General features: G+C 37.2%; 1 protein-coding gene across 2 annotated transcripts in view; it reads right to left on the bottom strand.

Moving 5' to 3' along the window:
- Window positions 1–6963: 6963 nt before the first annotated feature.
- The window catches only part of LOC127445420 (caskin-1-like), a 77218-nt gene continuing 64321 nt past the window's right edge, over window positions 6964–19860 (bottom strand). For both annotated transcript variants that reach the window (XM_051705478.1, XM_051705480.1), the window contains 6 exons: window positions 19579–19680; window positions 19339–19477; window positions 17907–18853; window positions 14042–14615; window positions 11163–11979; window positions 6964–8816 (listed from right to left, as the gene is read on the bottom strand). In XM_051705478.1, the coding sequence (XP_051561438.1) occupies window positions 8720–8816; window positions 11163–11979; window positions 14042–14615; window positions 17907–18853; window positions 19339–19477; window positions 19579–19680 (2676 nt within the window). In that variant the 3' untranslated portion in view covers window positions 6964–8719. The remainder of the gene's footprint in view (window positions 8817–11162; window positions 11980–14041; window positions 14616–17906; window positions 18854–19338; window positions 19478–19578; window positions 19681–19860) is intronic.

Genomic DNA, 19860 nt, shown 5'->3' with positions numbered 1-19860 from the left:
GAAATGAGAGAGAAACTGTCAAAAGAATATCCACATTAATTGGAAAAGAGGGAAACATCGAATGGTATGTTATTATAAAAAAATGAAGGCATCAGCACCAAGACAAGATGAAATAAGCTATAGTATGTTAAAGCAACTTAGCGAAGACTCGTTAGAAATTATGTTAAAGTTTTATAACAGAATATGGGAGTGTAACAAGACCTTCAGGTTTGGGTATGGAAAATGAGGAGATAGAGAGCAGTGACACGCTGCAGGCAAGGAGTTTTACCACAGAATTGGAAAGAAGCATTAATAATACCTATAAGGAAATCAGGGAAAGACCCAAGCAAACCATTAAATTACAGGCCTACAGCTTTAACTACACATTTATGTAAATTAATGGAAAAAATTATTACTGATCAATTAATGTACTATCTGGAGGAAAGAAATTTCTTCTCCCCATACCAAAGTGGATTTAGAAGAGGAAGTATGGACCCTATCATAAATTTGGAGGAAGATTTAAGGAAAGCCTTAATAAGTAAAGAAACAGTAATAGCAGTATTTTTTTATGTGGAAAATGCTTACGACATGTTATAGAAGGAAGAACTGCTAATAAAATTAGATCAGATTGGAATAGGAGGAAGAATATATAATTGGATTAAAGATTTCCTAATTGAAAGAAACATTAAAGTGAAGATTGGAGAAGTTATATCCAATAGGGGCTTGATAGAAAATGGGACACCCCAAGGAAGTGTCATAAGTCCATTACTATTTATTATTATGATTAATGATGTTTTTGCTACAGCTGATATTAATTTGGCTAAATCTCTGTTTGCAGATGATGGAGCCCTTTGGTTCAGAGGAAGAAATTAAGAATATATAGTTAAAAAAATGCAATCAGCCTTAAATAATGTTGAAAAATTGTCCCATAAGTGGGGCTTTAAAAACTAAATCCATCTTCTTTACAAATAAAAAGATAAATAATGTTTTAAAAATAAAGTTACATAATAAGGAATTAGAAAGAGTTTCAAAAGTATGATTTCTAGAAATATGGTTTGACAGTAAAGCAACATGGAAAATACACAGATAAAATGGTAGAGAAATGCAAGAAGATGTTAAATGTAATGAGATGTGTTTCAGGAAGTGAATGGGGGGCTGATAGAATGGCTTTAAAAACCATTTATACTACAATAAGAACAGTATTTGACTATGGTTGTATAACATATGGATCAGCATCTAAAAATCAGGTAAATTAGAAAGAATACAATCTCAAGAATTAAGAATATGTTATGGAGCGTATACGTCTTCTCAAATTCCGGCTTTGCAGGTGGAGTTGGATGAGATGCCAATGTACTTAAGAAGACAGCAATTAATAATGTCATACTGGGCCAATTTAAAAGGTCAGAAAGATCATTATATTCAGTACAACCATTGGTCGGTAGGGGAAGGATATCAGGGGGAAGAAGGAACGAAGAATGTATTATATCAAGACTCAGATTGGGGCATACAGGGTTAAATGCAACAATGCATTTAATAGGAAAACATCCAACAGGGCTATGCAGCTGGTGTGGGGTTAAGGAGTCAGTAAAACGTGTAATAATACAGTGCAAAGAATATGCAGAAGAAAGAAACAAATTAGTAGAAGAATTACAGAAGAAAGGAGAGCAACAAATAACATTAAAGAACCTTTTGAATCCAACAATAGGAAGTAATATACTATTACAGTTTCTTAAAAGTTCAAATCTGATTGAAAGAATGTAGCCCCCCCCCCCTTTTTTTATCTCTCTCACTGGGGTTAGAGGGGCTCAGAGCTGTACAGTTTAAATGGGTAGCGGCATTTCGTTATACTTTTTGAGTATTTGGTGTTTTCCATGCACAGCAGCAGTAAATGGCAGTGCTTAATAAATAAGAGTGGAGCAACTGACCGGCCCGACGCTCGACCAGCCTACCGGGAAAATGCTGGGGGGCAATATCAGCAAATGCTGCAGAGTCAAGGAGTCGAAAAAAATCTAGACATTTCATGTCATTAAATCTCTCTGACATCTGACAGGTGATTGCATCCATAATTTCACAGAACATTGATCAGTAAGTGTCAATGATGCTTGGATCTTTGCCATGCTCACTGTTGTATAGCTTGCAAATCTGTACTATCTTACAGCATTTCGGTCAAAGACCTTCTTCAGGCAGTCTATCAATTTCTTGGGAGATTTTTCCTGTTGCAAGTCTTGGATTTACTCGAGAAGTGTCTCCAGTGATGGTGGTGATTTGATCAGCTGAACCAGAGAAGTGGACCTGCTCCTGCTGGCGTGAACTGAACATTTGTTACACTAAAGCTTTCATGTCAAACCACTTTAATTGACCTCACAGACTGTTTCATTCACAAAAGATCCTCCGATGACAGCAAAAGCATGCGGTGACTGTAAGTTCCTCACTTTCTTTTTAGAAAGAGCATGCGAGTGTTTTCTAAATCAATATTTTACGATGTGAATGCCCTCCATTAAAAAAAGTTTATTTCTGTTCACATAGATGTTAAAAGCTTCCCATTCTCATTTACTAGAGAGTCTGAAGCCTTCTTTATATGGCGTTTTCATGGGCATGGATTATAATAATTGTGAATGAACATGCACACGCGCTTTATTCATGGAGGTTTGGAATTCACTAACATACACACGTTTTAATAAATCTGGGGAATACCAAGCATTTGTGAATCTGGCGGAAAGTTTTTGGGAAGCTCCATTTTACGTGTAAATTACTCCCAATTTTTTCGTATATTTACAACATTTTCATGAATGAGGCCCATTGAATGTGAATCACCAAAAACAGAAGAAGAAGAATGGGAAAGTGAAGTTTAGACTGACTGAGCAGGGAGGAGAATTTATAGTAAAAAACAAAAACCTTTTTTTTTACCTGTTTCTCACCCACACTGATCATATTGCTTCTGAAGACATTGTTTAACCACCAGAGTCATCTGGTGTACTTTTATGTTTCCCTTATGTGGACTTTGGAGCTTCTAAATTTTGGCACCACTTACATTGTATGGACCAACAGCGCTGAGAAATTCTTCTAAAAATCTTTGTTTGTGTTCAGCCGATGAAAGTAAGTCCTACATATCTGGGATGGCATGAAGGTGAGTAAATGATGAGAGAATTTTCATTTTTGGGTGAACTAACCCTTTAAGCATGCTTAGCAGGAAGCAATCGAGGAACATCCCTCCTCAGCTCCTTTTATACTTCTTCACTTCCTGTTGGGTTGTCTTGGTCAAAAAGTCCCAAATGACTTATGTTCTTGGTTAGTTCCCCAATATTCTGTTATTGTAGCCTTATAAGAGTTTTCTGTTTCATCCTCTGCATCCTGCGCTTCTTCTGCAACCTTCGTATCCTGGTTTTCCGGTCCACTTGCTGTATGATATTATTTCATTACTCATACAACCACAACGTCCACTCTCTAAATCTCTTACACAGGTTACATTACTTTCAAGCATACACCTAAACACTTTTTAACACCTCTGCTATCTCACACATTATACACCTAACCCACAACTCTTATATTTGTCTCTGTACTGCATAACGTCATTATGTCAAGCATCCTGCTCTAATACATCCAAGTCACCTAGTCTAATACATGCTTAGAAGCTATATATTGCAAATCTTACATTTTCAATGCTTAGCTGTAAATTTAAACAGGATAATGACATATAAAACAGGATAATGGCATATAAAAGTATTTTTCATGTCATGTTTGTAACATGGGACTTTAGTTTTGTTTGGACTTTTATTTTGAAGTATTGTTTTAGTTTCTTGTCTTGTCTCTGTGATCGTTCCCAGGTGTTTCTTGTTAATAAAGGTCCAAACATACTCTATGCAAGTATGTGAACGCAGACGCACCTTGCTACGCAAGCTCGGTTTCATGCGTCGTTACGTTGTGAAATGTGTTTGCGCTCAATTCATAACCCAACTCAAGTACGCGCTGCATTCTCAGTGTTGCCGCAAGGGGCGCTAACTGTCATGGCGAACTCGGGCAGCAATTTGAGTTGAATCTTTTCTAAAAATATATACGACTTTTTGTCCCCAGTCCATTCAAACGAACTTGTTTTTTCTCCGTGTCTTTCCCCACTCCTCAACTATCGACTCATCTACCACATCTGGGCTGCAACCGAAAATGTAGGCAGCTGACTTGCTGCCTAATCAGTTAATGGCTTATCTGACAGCTGTTTTGAATGAATGGAACTCTTAAGGAAACTGGTCTCCGAACAGTTTGAAAAGCACCTTATTTTCATCCTGCCTCTGTATACAGTCTCCGAAGGCAGCATTTTCCTGGTTTCAGATGCAGCACCGGTTTCGTGGTCACGCCTAAATAATCTATTGCCCTCTTGTGGTCTGAGGTTTGTAACCACCAGAGCAATGCAAGAATGTAAGTAATGCATGTACAACAGGACCACACGTTGGCCATGCTTTGGCCAAGCGCTCGCATCTTGTGTATTTGCGTGAAGTATGTTTCGGCCTTTAGTCTTGTTAACCTCGTCTGTTTTCGTGTGTGTGTGTGTTTTCGTGTCTTAGTTCTTGTTTTACTTTTTCATTAAAAGTAGCTGTGTTTACATCCTGCTCTCTTGCCTCATCTCTCCTCTAACATTACAATGATAATATTTAATCAGCTCTGTACAGCTCTCCATTACTGCTAAATTTAATGTTTTTGGTTACATTTGTATATCCTTCAATCTATGGTTGTCTTTTTGGCAACAATTTTTTCTCTCTTGTTACAATGCTTTGTATTTATTCACTGTAGGGCCAAGTTGTAGCACTCTGCTTTATAATGGTAATGTTCTGCCCAAATTTAGACCTCATTAACAGACCATTTGATACCTCATGCTGGCATGCAGCTCCATAACCCTGGCCCAAATTCTCACAGAAGAACGTTTGGTCTCTTCATTTTTTCAGAGTTTTGCAACTTCTGTCTCCTTAAGGACCTTGTCTGTTGTCTTCTTCTGCAGTTTTTCTTAAGGACCTTGTCCGTAATCTTCTGCAGTTTTGGGCTCTTGCTTGTCTTCATCATCTTCACCAGCTCTGCGGTCTTTGAGGTGTTATCATCCTTCAACACCCACTCAACACTTCAACTAATAATTTTGTCAACACCTCTACCATACAAAGTTGGCATCTTTTTCACAACAATTTATGTGCATCTAAATCCATGTGCTTTTCCCTGTTCCCCCACCCCCGCAACAAAATTTCGTTTTGCTTACCCACTTGGAAATGTGTAGTTGCGCCCCTGAATACAATAGTATATGAATATGGTAATCATATATCAATTTATTCAGAATACTTCAAATATTCTTTGAAGTACTTTGAAGCACCATGCATATACAGAATGGTAAATAAATATGGTAATTGTATATCAAATTACCATGGTATTACCATCTGATACCATCAGAAATCACATTGTTATTGCCCAGATGTGCTCTCTCTCTCTCTCTCTCTCTCACACACACACACACACACACACACACTCGCACACGAAATTTAGCCTCTGATGATATATCCTGTAATTCTGTGTCTAGCTGCTGTATTTCTGTATTGTATAGATAAATATATAGATGAATAGTATACTGTATGTACCCAGAGTTTTTATACAGGAATGTGTCAGTTAAATTGTTTAAATGGGTATGGGTTTGTAGAGGTAGTAGTCTAAATCTAAAAAATAAAATGTAAAAATAGTGATTTTTCATGTTGAACATGTTTGTAGAAATAGTAGTATAAATATGAAAAATAAAATGTAAAATTGTGATTTTAAATGTTGAACACATGGGTTTGTACAAGTAGCATGTCTAAATATGAATTTACATGTTTTTACAGTTATTTCAACAGAACTTTCATTATATGGTTTTCTGTTGTATGCTAATGAGAGAAAAAAAACTTTTAGAAAAGCACCTTATTTTCATCCTGCCTCTAAACATTTTAAACTACTGCATCTTACATCAGTGGAACCATCCATTGGCTCAAATAACTTGTTATACAGTATGTACTCTATCCAGTAGTGGTGGTGATTTTGATTCATCTCAGTGACTCCAGTCTTTTGAATCTGTTTACCAAAAAGATTATTTCATTGACCATTTATGCAAATTACACTTTTGCGCCAGTAGATGGTGCCAAATGACCGTTTTTTTATTTTTATTATATATATATATATATATATATATATATATATATACTTTGAGTAAATTGCACAGCTATTCACGATTGGAACAAGACTAATTATCTTTTATTAAAATGTGCGTGTCAACAATTCTACCAAGAGACTTCAGCACTGCAGAATGCTTAAGCATCATAAGGGTTTCCCCACAAATGACAACAAAGCATATCTATCATATTGTGCAACTTCTTCTGAGCATGACTTTTTATTAAGCTATTAAAACAACAACAACAACAACCATACTATCTTAAAAAACAAAACAATTATGAGTTTCCATATGTCATTGAAAAAAATTGCCTGGTTTAGTGTCTTTAACTTTTTTTTTCTTGACCAATAGGTTAAGACATTTCTCCCTAAGTGATTTTCTTCTCTTACTGAATTCTGGTAATTTTATTAACCTTTGTATTTTAAAATATACCTGTATAACATATAAAAAAAATGTGTTAATGAATCAGAGCAAATAAGAAAACAATGTCTCTAGTGTGACAGCAGACTTTTTGTACATATTCAGATACATTTATTGTAGGCATATATGCATACAATGCATTTATGTGTTGTTGTGACAACTACCAATAGGCCCAAAAATAGGTAATCTGAACACCTGGGGAGTGAGTGCAAATGACACAACTTAAGAAAAAACAAACACTAAATGGATGGAAAAAAAAAAAAAAAAACAAAAAAAACACAATGTATAAATCCAAATAAAGCAGACCAATAAAGATTATTTCTTAAACAATTCCTTCAAATCAATCTACAATAAAAAAATAAAGTGCTTGAACAAACTCTCAACTGCCACTGAGATTGTATTCATAACAATTTATTTATATTAATTCCACATATTCTCAATGCTCTTTACATGGAAGAGGTCTTTGATTATTTCAGCAGGGTCAGACATTAGCCAGCTGATGGTTCACACAAAATAACAACTGGATTATTACAGTTTTTTTTTTTTTTTTTTTTTTTTTTTTTTACACTGTAAAAGAGTTTATACTCCAAAACGTATTCCATTGACTTTGCAGGGTCAGAATCAAAGACAACATAGTCATGATTGTCAGAAATTTTCTCTTCTGCTGTATTCCAGATGGCTGGTTTTAAAGTATCACTTATTAAGCTAAATAAATAACATGGTGCATGGATAAAAAATATTGCTTTGTAGTCTTACACATCTTGCTATGACAATCTTAAATGATCAAATTATAGCCACTTATAGAATATGCAACTTCTGTAAGTAGTCTTTTTTTAGTTTGCAATTACTGGAATAATTGCTCTGTCCAATAGGTCAACACACACTCAGCCCTTACAAAAAGTATTGTGGTGGTACCATGGTATCTTTGATATAAAACATGGTACTGTTTGATTACCATGGAATTTACATGGTACTCTACGCTATAAAAACCATGGTATTACCACAGTACCATGTTCATAAAAACATGGTAATAACATGGTACATTTTTGTAAGAGAAGACAAACATACTGTCTCCAGAACAGATCACACACACATGCACACACCATGACTATTAGAACACATTGTTTGGTAATGAGCAGGTGTCTGTAGCATTCCATACTCTACTCTATCAATGATAACTATAACCTACTGTATATGTCATAAACACTAATCTTTCCAGCATCATAAAACTACACTACACAGTCAAACATTCTCTCTCTCTCTCTCTCTCTCTCTCTCTCTCTCGCTCTCTCTCTCTCACACACACACACACACACACACACTGACCACAACAACAGTAATAACGTACATAAAGATTACAATATACCTCCTTAAGTTCAAAGCTTTTCTTCATTATATTTCAAGGGTCCAAAAAGGTCAGAATATTTTCAGGGTCATACTGTAAATGGGGTTTTGCTCTTTATATTTATTCAGTCCAAAATAACATGTTTTTCAGTAACTTGTCCAGCTGAAGACCATAAGATAAAATGTAAAGTTCCCCTTTACATTTAGACTCCAGCTCCAAAAATAATAAAAACATCTTTAAGCTTCCTAACATCATAAACGAACACATGATTTCAGTGCTTTTAGCAGAACCATCAAAAGTAATATTTATCATGTTAATCAATATTCAACTCCCACACCACATTTGGTACATACATATACGCACATTCACACATATTAGCATTTATCTTCTTAAATTACATTTAGAAAGCTTGTCATACAGTCTCCCTTAAAATTGTGCTTATTTCCGGAAGCAGCATGGTAGCAGTCCATATCTGCAGGTTTGGATATTTACCAGCAATATATACCAGCAGTACCTATTCTGGCCACTAGAGTAAAATGGAAGGCTGGTGGAGAATGAAGGGGGTTCCAGTACTATGAGAGATTTTCATTAAAATTTAGATCTCTGGCTTTAAAACATCCGCATTTAGATATCCATGCTTTAATTTGACATTTTTTATGTTCCGTTGCCAGCATTCAAACCACACTTTAGTTCTTGCCGAGGTGGAGTAATCATCCAGTTAAGTAGTTTTTGCTGATCCTCGCTGAGAAACTTGAAGCTTTAATTCTTTCCAATCCCCATGGAATCTCTGATTTATCATGTGATTTTTAATCTAACATGGCCTCTAACTGGTCAGCTAGATCATCGAACATGCTGCCAATGTCATCCAGGATACTGACTGTGCTCTTTTTGTCCACAGTAGAGCTAAAGAGAGAGAAAATAGAGTAGACATAAAGGGAGAGGTTAAAGGAATAATTACTTTAATGAATTATTTCATTATTAAAATAATGAAAATCCTGTCATTATTTTATTACCCTAATATCCATCCAAACCATTCTTTTTTTTCAAAAGTCTTAATTGAATTTTATTTGTATTTTTTTTTTATTATTTTTTTTTTTTTTTGGCCATATAATGAAAGGGAATAGTGATTCTTGACAATCAAACTCCAAAAAGGACAACAAACACCATAAAACCACATTAAAATAATTAACGTAGTACACTACTTTCTTAATTCAAAGGATTTAAGTATATATATATTTCAAGTTTTCTGAAGCCTGAATGATCACTTGGTGTGATGAAAAAAACAAAAATGAATATTTTAATTGTGCATTACATACTCAGTTCATCATATTTTGATTTGAGAGGGAATAGTGTCTTAAATTTCCAATTCGTTAACCACACAAAATGATTACAATGGTGTTTTAGTGCCACATAAAAAAAAAAAAAAAAAAAATTAAAAAAAATCCTAAGATTTCAAGAAGAAAGTCATAATATTTTGAGAATAAAGTCAAAATTTCGAGAATAAAGTCATATTATTTTGAGAATAAAGTCATAGCATTATGAGATTAAAGTTGTAATATTTTGAGAATAAAGTCAAAATTACGAGAAACAGCATGTCATTATCACAATGATAGAACGCCGAGCCAGCAGCTTCATCAATGCAAGAAAGTAATGTAGATGATTTAGTTAAATCATACTTTAGTTTAGGATTTAGCAACAAATAAATCCTTTGTCATCTTTTGGCAAATCAGCACAAAGTTATTATTGGGATCTGGACACTGCAGCGGTTATTAATTAAATTTATTCTGGAGAAAGAACCAGACAGACACTCGTGCAGTCCCGCTCGGCGTGGGTGATGCTTGGGCTGAGTTTCCCAAAGCTCTAAGTTGAACTTTAGTGGCACATAAATTGTACTTACTACAGCACGTTTCCCAAAAGCATCATTATCTTAGTAGCACGTAAAAATGCTCGTAAATTAACTAGAGATATGAACCGCTCTTAAACCCATTAAGTGCAACTACACGTATTGTTCTCGCATCTTTCACAGTTTATCAGATACAAAGGGACATTCAATAAATTATATTAATATATTTTGATCGTTGGCGATATTTTTTTCGAAAAATATCATGAATATATTTTTCATATCGCCCAGCCCTACTGTGCAATTGTAGCCTGACTGCCATTATGCAGCATGCAATTTGTGACTGCCAAGTAAACAGACTAGGACTATTTAAATCATCCATTGGAGGGAGGAAGAAGAGGAGGAGGAGGAAAAGGGAGAAATAATCACTCATTACACACTCTCACCCTCCTTTGTTAACCATATGTTAATTATTTATTTTTGGCCTATTTAAGTTTTAAATAGTCACATTACTCACATATGTCTTCTAAGCAAATCTGTTCAATAAGAACACATCTTTCTGTTGCCATTAAAGTTATGCTTCTCAAAGAAGCCCAATAAAACGTTATACTGTGTTATGTGTCGTGTAAATTTAGATCTGTGTTTAGACCTAATTTACACCTATCACGTAGCACGCACAGACTGCGGAGACTGCCTATTGATTTCAATGCGATTTTTTTCAACACATTTTTATCCTCTGAAACCATGTGCAGAATGATCAAAATATATTAATATAATTTATTAAATGTCCCTTTGTATCTGATAAACTGTATAAGATGCGAGAACAATACATGTAGTTGCACTTAATGGGTTTAAGAGCAGTTCATAGCTCTAGTTAGCGTTTTTACGTGCTACTTCGATAACGATGCTTTTGGGAAACGTGCTGTAGTAAGTACAATTTAAGTGCTACTAATGTTCAACTTAGAGCTTCAGGAAATGCAGCCCAAGCATCACTCATGCTGAGTGGGAATGCGCGAATATCTGTCTGGTTCTTTCTCCAGAATAAATTCACTTGTGTTGCACATTTGATGCGAAGGACCAGGGTATGAGTCCTGAAGAGCACACAAGTTGACATGTAAGCTTAAAGTGACATAGAAGTACCACAAAATGATGTGGTTATTTCAGCAATTGCATTTTTCCTCCCATGTTTGCTCTCTATGACACTATCGGTCAGGTTTAGGTAGATGGTTTAGTGTAGGTTGGTTTTGTTGATTTAAAACTTCACATCTGAACTGTTGTAATGCATGTAAGAAACCACATAATATAAATTTGCAAAAATAATGCCTTTGTCATGTAATTTTTTTGAGATCAGGCTCACTTAGTACTAAGGAGGAAGAATGGTATTTGTCTTTAAACATCTACTCATATACCTGTCCTCCTTTTTAATCTTCTCTTCCACTACTTCCAGAGCAGCAGCCAGGGAGGCACTGGTCTCCTCCAGTCTGAGCTGTGCCACGTCCACTGAAGCACTGCCCCATGTTTCAGCAATCTTCAATAACCCTTGGCTTTCCAACTCTGTCTTTCCATCTCCATCTTGTGGTTCACCCTCTACTTGTGTTTGCCTGGCCACACCTACCTTCCTCCTCCTCATAACCATGGGCCCCACCCCCTCCCCTATCTCTGTGACATGACTTCCTCGTGAGAACCCTGAAATCACATCTTGTTCTCCTTCAAACGCTGGATCCACCTGGATCAGACCCGTCTTGTCCATCTTGTCTTGATTCCTAATTTCCTCTTCCTCTCTCTGCTTCTCTACTTCTCTCAGTCTCTTTTGTACAACCTCCACTCCAGGAAGCTCAACTTCAAGAGGACCTGGGATGTCCACTGAGAGACTAGCCATGGATGATCTTGGGGGCTTCACTGGAGCTGAGCCTGACCCTGGTGTAGAGGGTGTTTGTGGGGTCTGGGGCGTCTGAGGGCTCTGGGCTGGAGAAGTTGCTGCTCGTAGGGAAAGTGTGTTCCCTTCTTGTGGTTTTGGGGTAACTGGACTCAAAGTCTGTGGTGGATACTCCACTTGGAGTTCAGTTCGAGCAGGGCTGAAGGAGACACTGGATGGGCTGAGAGCATCTGCTTCAGGGGAGCTGGGAGTTCCGATGGTAAGGATCGGCTTGATTTTTACTGGTTTAGGCAGTGTGGGAGGCGGACTTGGCTTGGGAGATACTGGAGGAGGTATTTTTTTATCCTCCACTATTGAAAGAAAAAGAAAGCCATGTAATGTACGACTTGCTGAAAATCTCAATTCATCAACCAGGAAATACTACCAAGTCATATTGGAGAATTATAAAAATATGATAATAAGACATATTACTGTATATCTTACAGTGAATTACCATTGTCAAAATATACAAAGCAAGGCATGGCAAGTTTATTTATATAGCACATTTCATCCATAATGGTCAAAGTGCTTTACATTAAGAAAATACAAGATACATGAAAATCAATTTTAAAACCAATTAAGAACAAGAAATGAGAATAAAAATGTATAATAAAATAAATTATTTAAATTATTTAAATGCAGTTTAACATAATTTAATAATATTCACAAAATAATTTTACATAATAATTTAAATAATTAAAATCTATATAATAATTCAGATATTCAGATTAAAATACATTGCATTGTGACAGAAGACAAAAGCATTGATTTGATAATACAAAAAGTGGCTTTAGAAGTCAATACATTTGGTTTTATTCCCATTTCATAGAGCTTAGGCCTATCATTGTCTTACAGTCCACAGCAATCCATTTTGTAGTATAGTTTGTCAATCTGCCTTGTTCTCACAGGAGCCGGGCTTGTGTTCTGTCTGCACTTTAATTTTCGTGTATGTACATAAGCATAAGTTAGACACTTTTTTGAGAATCTCACTGGTTTTCAGCATCATAAACATCATGTTTTTAAGACGCTAAGTGAAGTTAAAAGAAGTTGAAACTGTGAAAATTGTGTCTCGTGATCCCTGCATTCTGTTTTGCTTAACCGAGCTGTCAAGAATGTGTCCTGAGTGAACGGCCCTTATTCCATGGCCGCACTGCTTGTGACACATGCAGACTGCCCCCTGCTGACGTGACTTGTATAAACGCAAAGTTATATGTACTTCAAGCTTGAAATGATCCAATGGTAGAAAAATGCGTACTTCCGTAATTTTTATGGAAAGAATGTACTGTACGAGTTAGAAGGCAAGATTACCTGCGTTGTTTTTTTAATGCATTATTTTTTAAATAATAATTAATCGCACTAAATTAACGCATTAAATTGACTGTGTGCATTTGTGAGTGATTTACTCACATTGTAGAGCATTGCATAAAGTGAATGATCGATTTGGGGATTTTAAGAATCGTTATTGGGATCATTCAAAAGAAAATCTATATCTTTACCCAGCCCTAACAGTGAAGCTGCAATCCTTCAGAAACATATTGAACGTATTTATTTAATTATTACTTAAGCTTTAAGGCTGAAACATACACTACACACGTATGTGAGTGCATACGCATCTAGCTACACAAGCTAGATTTTGTGCATTGTTGCATTTCAAATTATCAAACCATAATCCATAACACAAAGCAAGTATGCATTGCATTCTCAACGCTGCCGCAAGGGGCGCTATAGTGGACATTAGGCCAAAAAAATACTTTACTGGGTGAACACTTCTATGGTAACTATTGTCACGGAGCAACAGTTTGAAGAGATTCTGCTGAACAAGAAAGGTAATGTTATTACATTTTAAATAACACATCAAGTTTAATGGCACTGACTTTTGAGGGCAAGTCTATTGCCCCCTTGAGAACTGAGGTTTGTTGCCACAGCAGTATTGCGAGAATGCACATTAAGCATGTTAAACCGTACCACGCGTTGGCCACGCATTTAAATCTGCATACGTGTAGTTGCGTAAAGTATGTTTCCGGCCTTACTATATTTTTAATGGCTTCTTTGAGTAATAGTCTAAAACAACCTTTTAGACAGTACTTTTTACTGTAAATACAGTACATAATCATTTACCCAGCTGAAAAGGCCAACTAAGACTAGCATGAATTTCCACGCTTGTCCAGGCTAGTCTGGTGCTGTTCTAGCAGATGGACCAGTATGGCCATGCAAAACTTTACTTGTACAACTTGTTGACCAGCATGGTCTTTCTGTTTGACCAAGGATTTCTGGCTAGTTAAGAAACCTGTTGGGGACATCAGCATTTAAAATCCAACAACATGCTAGTGTTTTCATTGAATTGCTCTTTGAATTGCAAGGAAAAGATGTTACCTGGGCTATGTTGACCTTCTGGTCCTGGTAAGGGAACCCTTCTTGTAGGAGTTGGGGGGTCTGGTTTTCGAAGGGCCATTGCTGGTTTGGGTGAAACTGGAGGTTTCAGCATTTGTCTGGGAAAAGAGCCAAAACCATCAGGTTGTTCTCTACCACCGTCACCAACACAAGCTTCTGAGACAGGCCTTCTCCAAGCATTCTCTGGCGCACCTCCATCTGTTCCATTACTCTGCGGTGGAGCTAATGCTTTGGGCCTTCGCTTTATCGTACCGCTTTCTGTCAGGTTAAAATTTTCACCGTCAGAGTGATGTGGTGGGCGTGGTCTTCTCAAAGTTGCTGTGGCATCCATCCGGGACCACTCCACCTGTGGCAGAGAAGCAATGCCCCCATCGAGATGACTGACCATGGAACGTGGCCGTGGCTCGGGGGCCTGTTTAATTGAGGGTGTTTCACGAGGTGCTGTCCCATGATGCGGTGGAATCTCAGCGTCTGCAGAAAATCCTGATACTGGTCCGCTGATTGTGCAGTGTGAACTCAAAACGTCACGGTTCTGCTGCAAGAGGATTTTGTTCGCCTGTAGAACATCAAAATGCACTAATTGGCCACCCAAAACACAAGACAGACTTTAGTGTACTACAAAGTAAAAATGCAATATCTATCGCCAACACTGAAACCAAGGAAAATGGCTTTAAAGTTTTTGATTGTCCAGCCAAATGTGGATTATAAAACATTCCCATGTTTTCTCAGATCTGTCCTTTGACAGAGAGCTCATATATGCTCATATTCAAAGTCTGAGACCCCTTTTTTGGTTATAAATATATGTGTTTACAGTATTTTGCATTTGCAGGGCAGTACAATATTCATCATTCAGGCATCTGAAAAAAATATGGAAGCCTTTGTTGTTTTTAAATTACACTTAAGTCAGTATATGTTTTGCAAGTTTTGAAACGTGAATATGCAATATGTACACTGGCGGCCAAAAGTTTGGAATAATGTACAGATTTTGCTCCTATGGAAAGAAATTGGTACTTTTATTCACCAAAGTGGCATTCAACTGATCACAATGTATAGTCAGGACATTAATAACATGAAAAATTACTATTAAAATTAGATTTGTTTTTTTTTTCAGAACTTCTTTAACCACTTCGAAGAGTTCTCATCTAAAAGTCCTCCATGTGCAGCGATGACAGCTTTGCAGATCCTTGGCATTCTAGCTGTCAGTTTGTCCAGATACTCAGGTGACATTTCACCCCACGCTTCCTGTAGCACTTGCCATAGATGTGGCTGTCTTGTCGGGCACTTCTCACGCACCTTACAGTCTAGCTGATCCCACAAATGCTCAATGGGGTTAAGATCCATGACACTCTTTTCCAATTATCTGTTGATTTTCTATTTCAAAAGTGGCTTTTTCTTTGCAATTCTTCCCATAAGGCCTGCACCGCTGAGTCTTCTCTGTACTGTTGTACACGAAACTGGTGTTGAGTGGGTAGAATTCAATGAAGCTGTCAGCTAAGGACATGTGAGGCATCTATTTCTCTAACTAGAGACTCTTATGGAGATGTTCTTATCCTCTTGTTTAGTTGTAAATCTGGCCTTCCACATCTCTTTCTGTCCTTGTTAGAGCAGTTGTCCTTTGTCTTTGAAGACTGTAGTGTACACCTTTGTATGAAATCTTAATATTTTTGGCAATTTCAAGCACTGTATAGCCTTCATTCCTCAAAACAATGATTGACTAACGAGTTTCTAGAGAAAGCAGTTTCTTTTTTTGCCATTTTTGACCTAATATTGACCTGAAGACATGCCAGTCTATTGCATACTGTGGCAACTCAAAAACAAACACAAAGACAATGTTAAGCTTCATTTAACGAACCAAATAGCTTTCAACTGTGTTTGATATAATGGCAAGTGATTTTCTAGAACCAAATTAGCAATTTAGCATGATTACTCATGGATAAGGTGTTGGAGTGATGGCTGCTGGAAATGGGGCCTGTCTAGATTTGATCAAAAATGACTTTTCAAATAGTGATGGTGCTGTTTTTTTACATCAGTAATGTCCTGACTATACTTTGTGATCAGTTGAATGCAACTTTGGAGAATTAAAGTTCCAATTTCCTTCAGAAAAAGCTAAATCTGTACATTATTCCAAACTTTTGCCCGCCAGTGTAATACATGTAGTTTTTTTTTTAGCTCCATTGTGTTATTGTTTGAGCTGGATAAATTGTTAAGTGTGCCTATTATAATATACTTTTAAAATACAATTCTGTGCAATTATTGGTGCTAATACATGGTTATGACTACAGGACCTTTTTCATGTCTGTTTTATATTGGGATGTTGTCATTCAAAAAAATATATCAGTCTATTTTTTATTTTATTTAAGCATTTAATTTGTAGCACAAATTTCCACAAAATTAATTGAGTAATACACTGCCTGGTCAAAAAAAAAGTTGAGGTTTGGATTTAAATAAGCAGATACTTAAGAGCCAATGATTGGATCATTATTGCCGTGATTAATATGATTCAGCTGGCAACAATTCTTTTAACCCTATATGATGCAGTGTGTAGCTTCTCATTTCTTAAACGACCATGTCGGAAGATGTATCCCGTGGTTATGGAAAAGATGTTACTGTGTTTCAGAAGGGGCAAATTATTGGCCAGCATCAATCAAAGAAAACAACTATAGAGATTGCTGAAATCATAGGAATTGGGTTAAGAACTGTCCAACGCATTATTAAAACCTGGAAGGATAGTGGTGAACCATCAGCTTCGCAGAAGATATGTGGTCGGAAAAAAAAATCTTGAATGATCGTGATCAGAGATCACTAAAACGCTTGAAGTCACATCGTAAAAAATCGACAGCAGAACTCATGGCTATGTTTAATAGTGAAAGTAAGAGCATTTCCACACGCTCAATGCAACGAGAACTTACAGGATTGGGACTAAACAACTGTTTGACCACAAGAAAGCCACTTGTTAGTGAGGCTAATCGGAAAAAACAACTTCAAATTGCTAAGGAACATAAAGATTGAACTGTGGAGCAATGGAAAAATGTCATGTGGTCTGATGAGTCCAGATTTACCCTATACCAAAGTGATGGGCGCGTCAGGGTAAGAAGGGAAGCACATGAAGCGATGAACCCATCATGCATAGTGCCCACTGAACAAGCCTCTGGAGGCAGTGTTATGATCTGGGGTAGCTTCAGTTGGTCAGGTCTAGGCTCAGCAACATTATGCGGCAATAAAATGAAGTCAGCTGACTACCTGAATGTACTGAGTGACCAGGTTATACCATCAATTAATTTCTTCCCCGACGGCACGGGCATATTCCAGGACGACAATGCCAAGATTCATTGGGCTCAAATTGTGAAAGAGTTGTTCAGGATGCATGAGGAATCATTTTCACACATGAATTGGCCACCACAGAGTCCTGACCTTAACCCCATTGAAGGTCTTTGGGATGTGTTGGAGAAGACTTTATGGAGTGCTCTCCCGTCGTCAATACAAGTTCTCGGCCAAAACTTAATGCAACTCTGGACAGAAATAAATGTTGTGACGTTGTATAAGGTTGTTGAAACAAATGCCATGACGAATGTGTGCCATAATCAAAGCTAAAGGCAGTCCAACAAAATATTAGAGTATGTGACTTTTTTTTGGGCCAGGCAGTGTATTTAGCAAAATGTACAAATTATGAATTAAGCATAATGTGAAGTTTTTAATAAACTTAAATTCACATTTATGTGTAATGTATAATAATGTAGATTAGTTAAAGATTCAGTTTTGTAGTGCTACACAATTAAAATACGTAAATATAAAAATAGAATAAAATATTTTTTGAGTGCATTTTTGTACCATGTAACTGTTGAATTACCTGCAAATAACCACTGCCACTTCCTTTACCACTGCTCCCAAGATTGGACATTTCAAGCATGGCTGCAATGTCTCTAACGCTGCCCCCCGATGAGGTTTTTTCAGCGGCAATGCCACAGTCGCTTCGCCTTCGCTCCCTGTATGTCACATTGAGTAGCAATCTGTTAGCCCTGTTTTCACTTGACCCTAAATCATCCGCTGCAGCCTCGTCAGCCAGATTACCCGTGGATATGGAAGAGCAGGAACGTTTGGGCGGAGTTGGTGGACGAGTCCTCCTACGAGGCCGAGCTGTAGCAAAGGTCTGACTGTGATTGACACTGTTGATGTCAAGGTTTTCTCCAGTGGTTTTTGCAGAGCTACTGGGAGTAACTCTATGTCCACCTAGTGTGGCATATTTCACCGAGGAATCTGGCAAGGGTAACTCGTGATCAGCATTGATGGGTTGTCCATGCCTTGGCTGTGTCAGAATTCGACTGTTGCCGTTTTCGGTTTCTCCTTCAGGCGGTAGGCAAAGTAATGGGACGGAATGGGTGTAAGTGTGTGAGTTGCATGGCCCTCTGGCCCTGCTCTGCATTTTCAGTGGGGAGGAAGGGGTGTGTGAAGGAGAACTTGAGGCAGAAGAGGAGATTCTGCCTTTTGTAGGGGTATGAGGAGGTGTTTGGGTGGGGCTGTCAATTGAGCTTGGCTTTTTCAGAGGGGGAGGGGCATTGGCTCTTTGTATGCCACCCCCTTGGGCACTGTGCTGGGGTGAGCCACGCCCCTCCAATCTTTTGCGTATTTGAACAGAGGGGACAGAGTTTGTATCTGGTTCTGTGCAGGTCACACTAGTTGCTAATGATTGTTTTGAGTCTGTGCTCTCTTCAAATTGGCTCTCCTTGCTTAGAATGTCTGCTTCTGGAGGAGGTTCACTCAGTCGTCCGACAGCTAACATTAACTTCTTCTGGTGTCCTGAAAAATGAGGTGGACAGTTACTTATTTTTGTTTTTGAGGCTTTACCAAACAGAAATCTTATGTACAGTATGGCCATATTTGTAAAACTCAAATATAATATGTATGTTAATACAGTATATAGTTTTCAGTGACAAAAAAAATAATATCTTTGTAATTATGCAATATATACTGTATTCAGTTTTGGGTGTAATCTTATTAAAAAGTAATTAAGTACTGTAGTATAATTACTTTTTAGTCAAAGTAGTGTGAGGCATTACATTTAAAACAATCAGATTATAGTTACTGGACAGCACAGGACAGCAATGTTGTTCATCAGCAAAAATGGACTCGCATGGTCTTTTTGGAGAAGCTAGTTGACTAGGGAAGTCTTGTTAAGCTTGGTGGTGACACCAGCAGCCAGAATATGTACTGACATAGTGGTCTTTATTTATCATGAAAAAACATGTTTTTAAATATTCTGTGTGTAAGTGTAATATACATGCCTAGTTTAGTGATGCCAATCTCCTTTAGGTCCTCCAAGGTAATATCACTAATAAAGTCCATATTATCGTAGCCGTTCTGAACCAGAGTCTGGTAGTATTGATTCAGACCAATCGCTGACAGCCATTCTGCCAAACTGGCCTATCAGGTTACAAAGATATTAAGTAACTGAATTGAGTAATGTGATTGCAATGGTATTGTGGGTGTTATAATGTTATTGTGTATGCACATCTTTCTCCTACAGGCTTCTCTTGAGGTATCCATTCTGGGATGTTCATTTTGCTGATTTCTGATAACATTTTCTTCCGGTGCCCTGGCTTTATCACTCCAATTGCAGTAAGGTCCTGTAGATTACACACAAATAGCTCGAGTTCTCTAGCTGATATAACAAGTTGGTCAAATAAGAGTAATTAGAATGTTAGAATAAGCTGACCAAAAGAATTTTAGACTGTTTTGACTATCACCACATTGTACAGTTGCCCCAAAACCAATCAGGACACTTAATCCACACTTCGATATTTTGT

Source organism: Myxocyprinus asiaticus, chromosome 8 (assembly GCF_019703515.2).
Source record: "Myxocyprinus asiaticus isolate MX2 ecotype Aquarium Trade chromosome 8, UBuf_Myxa_2, whole genome shotgun sequence".
NCBI classification, from domain to species: domain Eukaryota; kingdom Metazoa; phylum Chordata; class Actinopteri; order Cypriniformes; family Catostomidae; genus Myxocyprinus; species Myxocyprinus asiaticus.
This window is presented reverse-complemented; position numbering and strand designations above follow the sequence as displayed.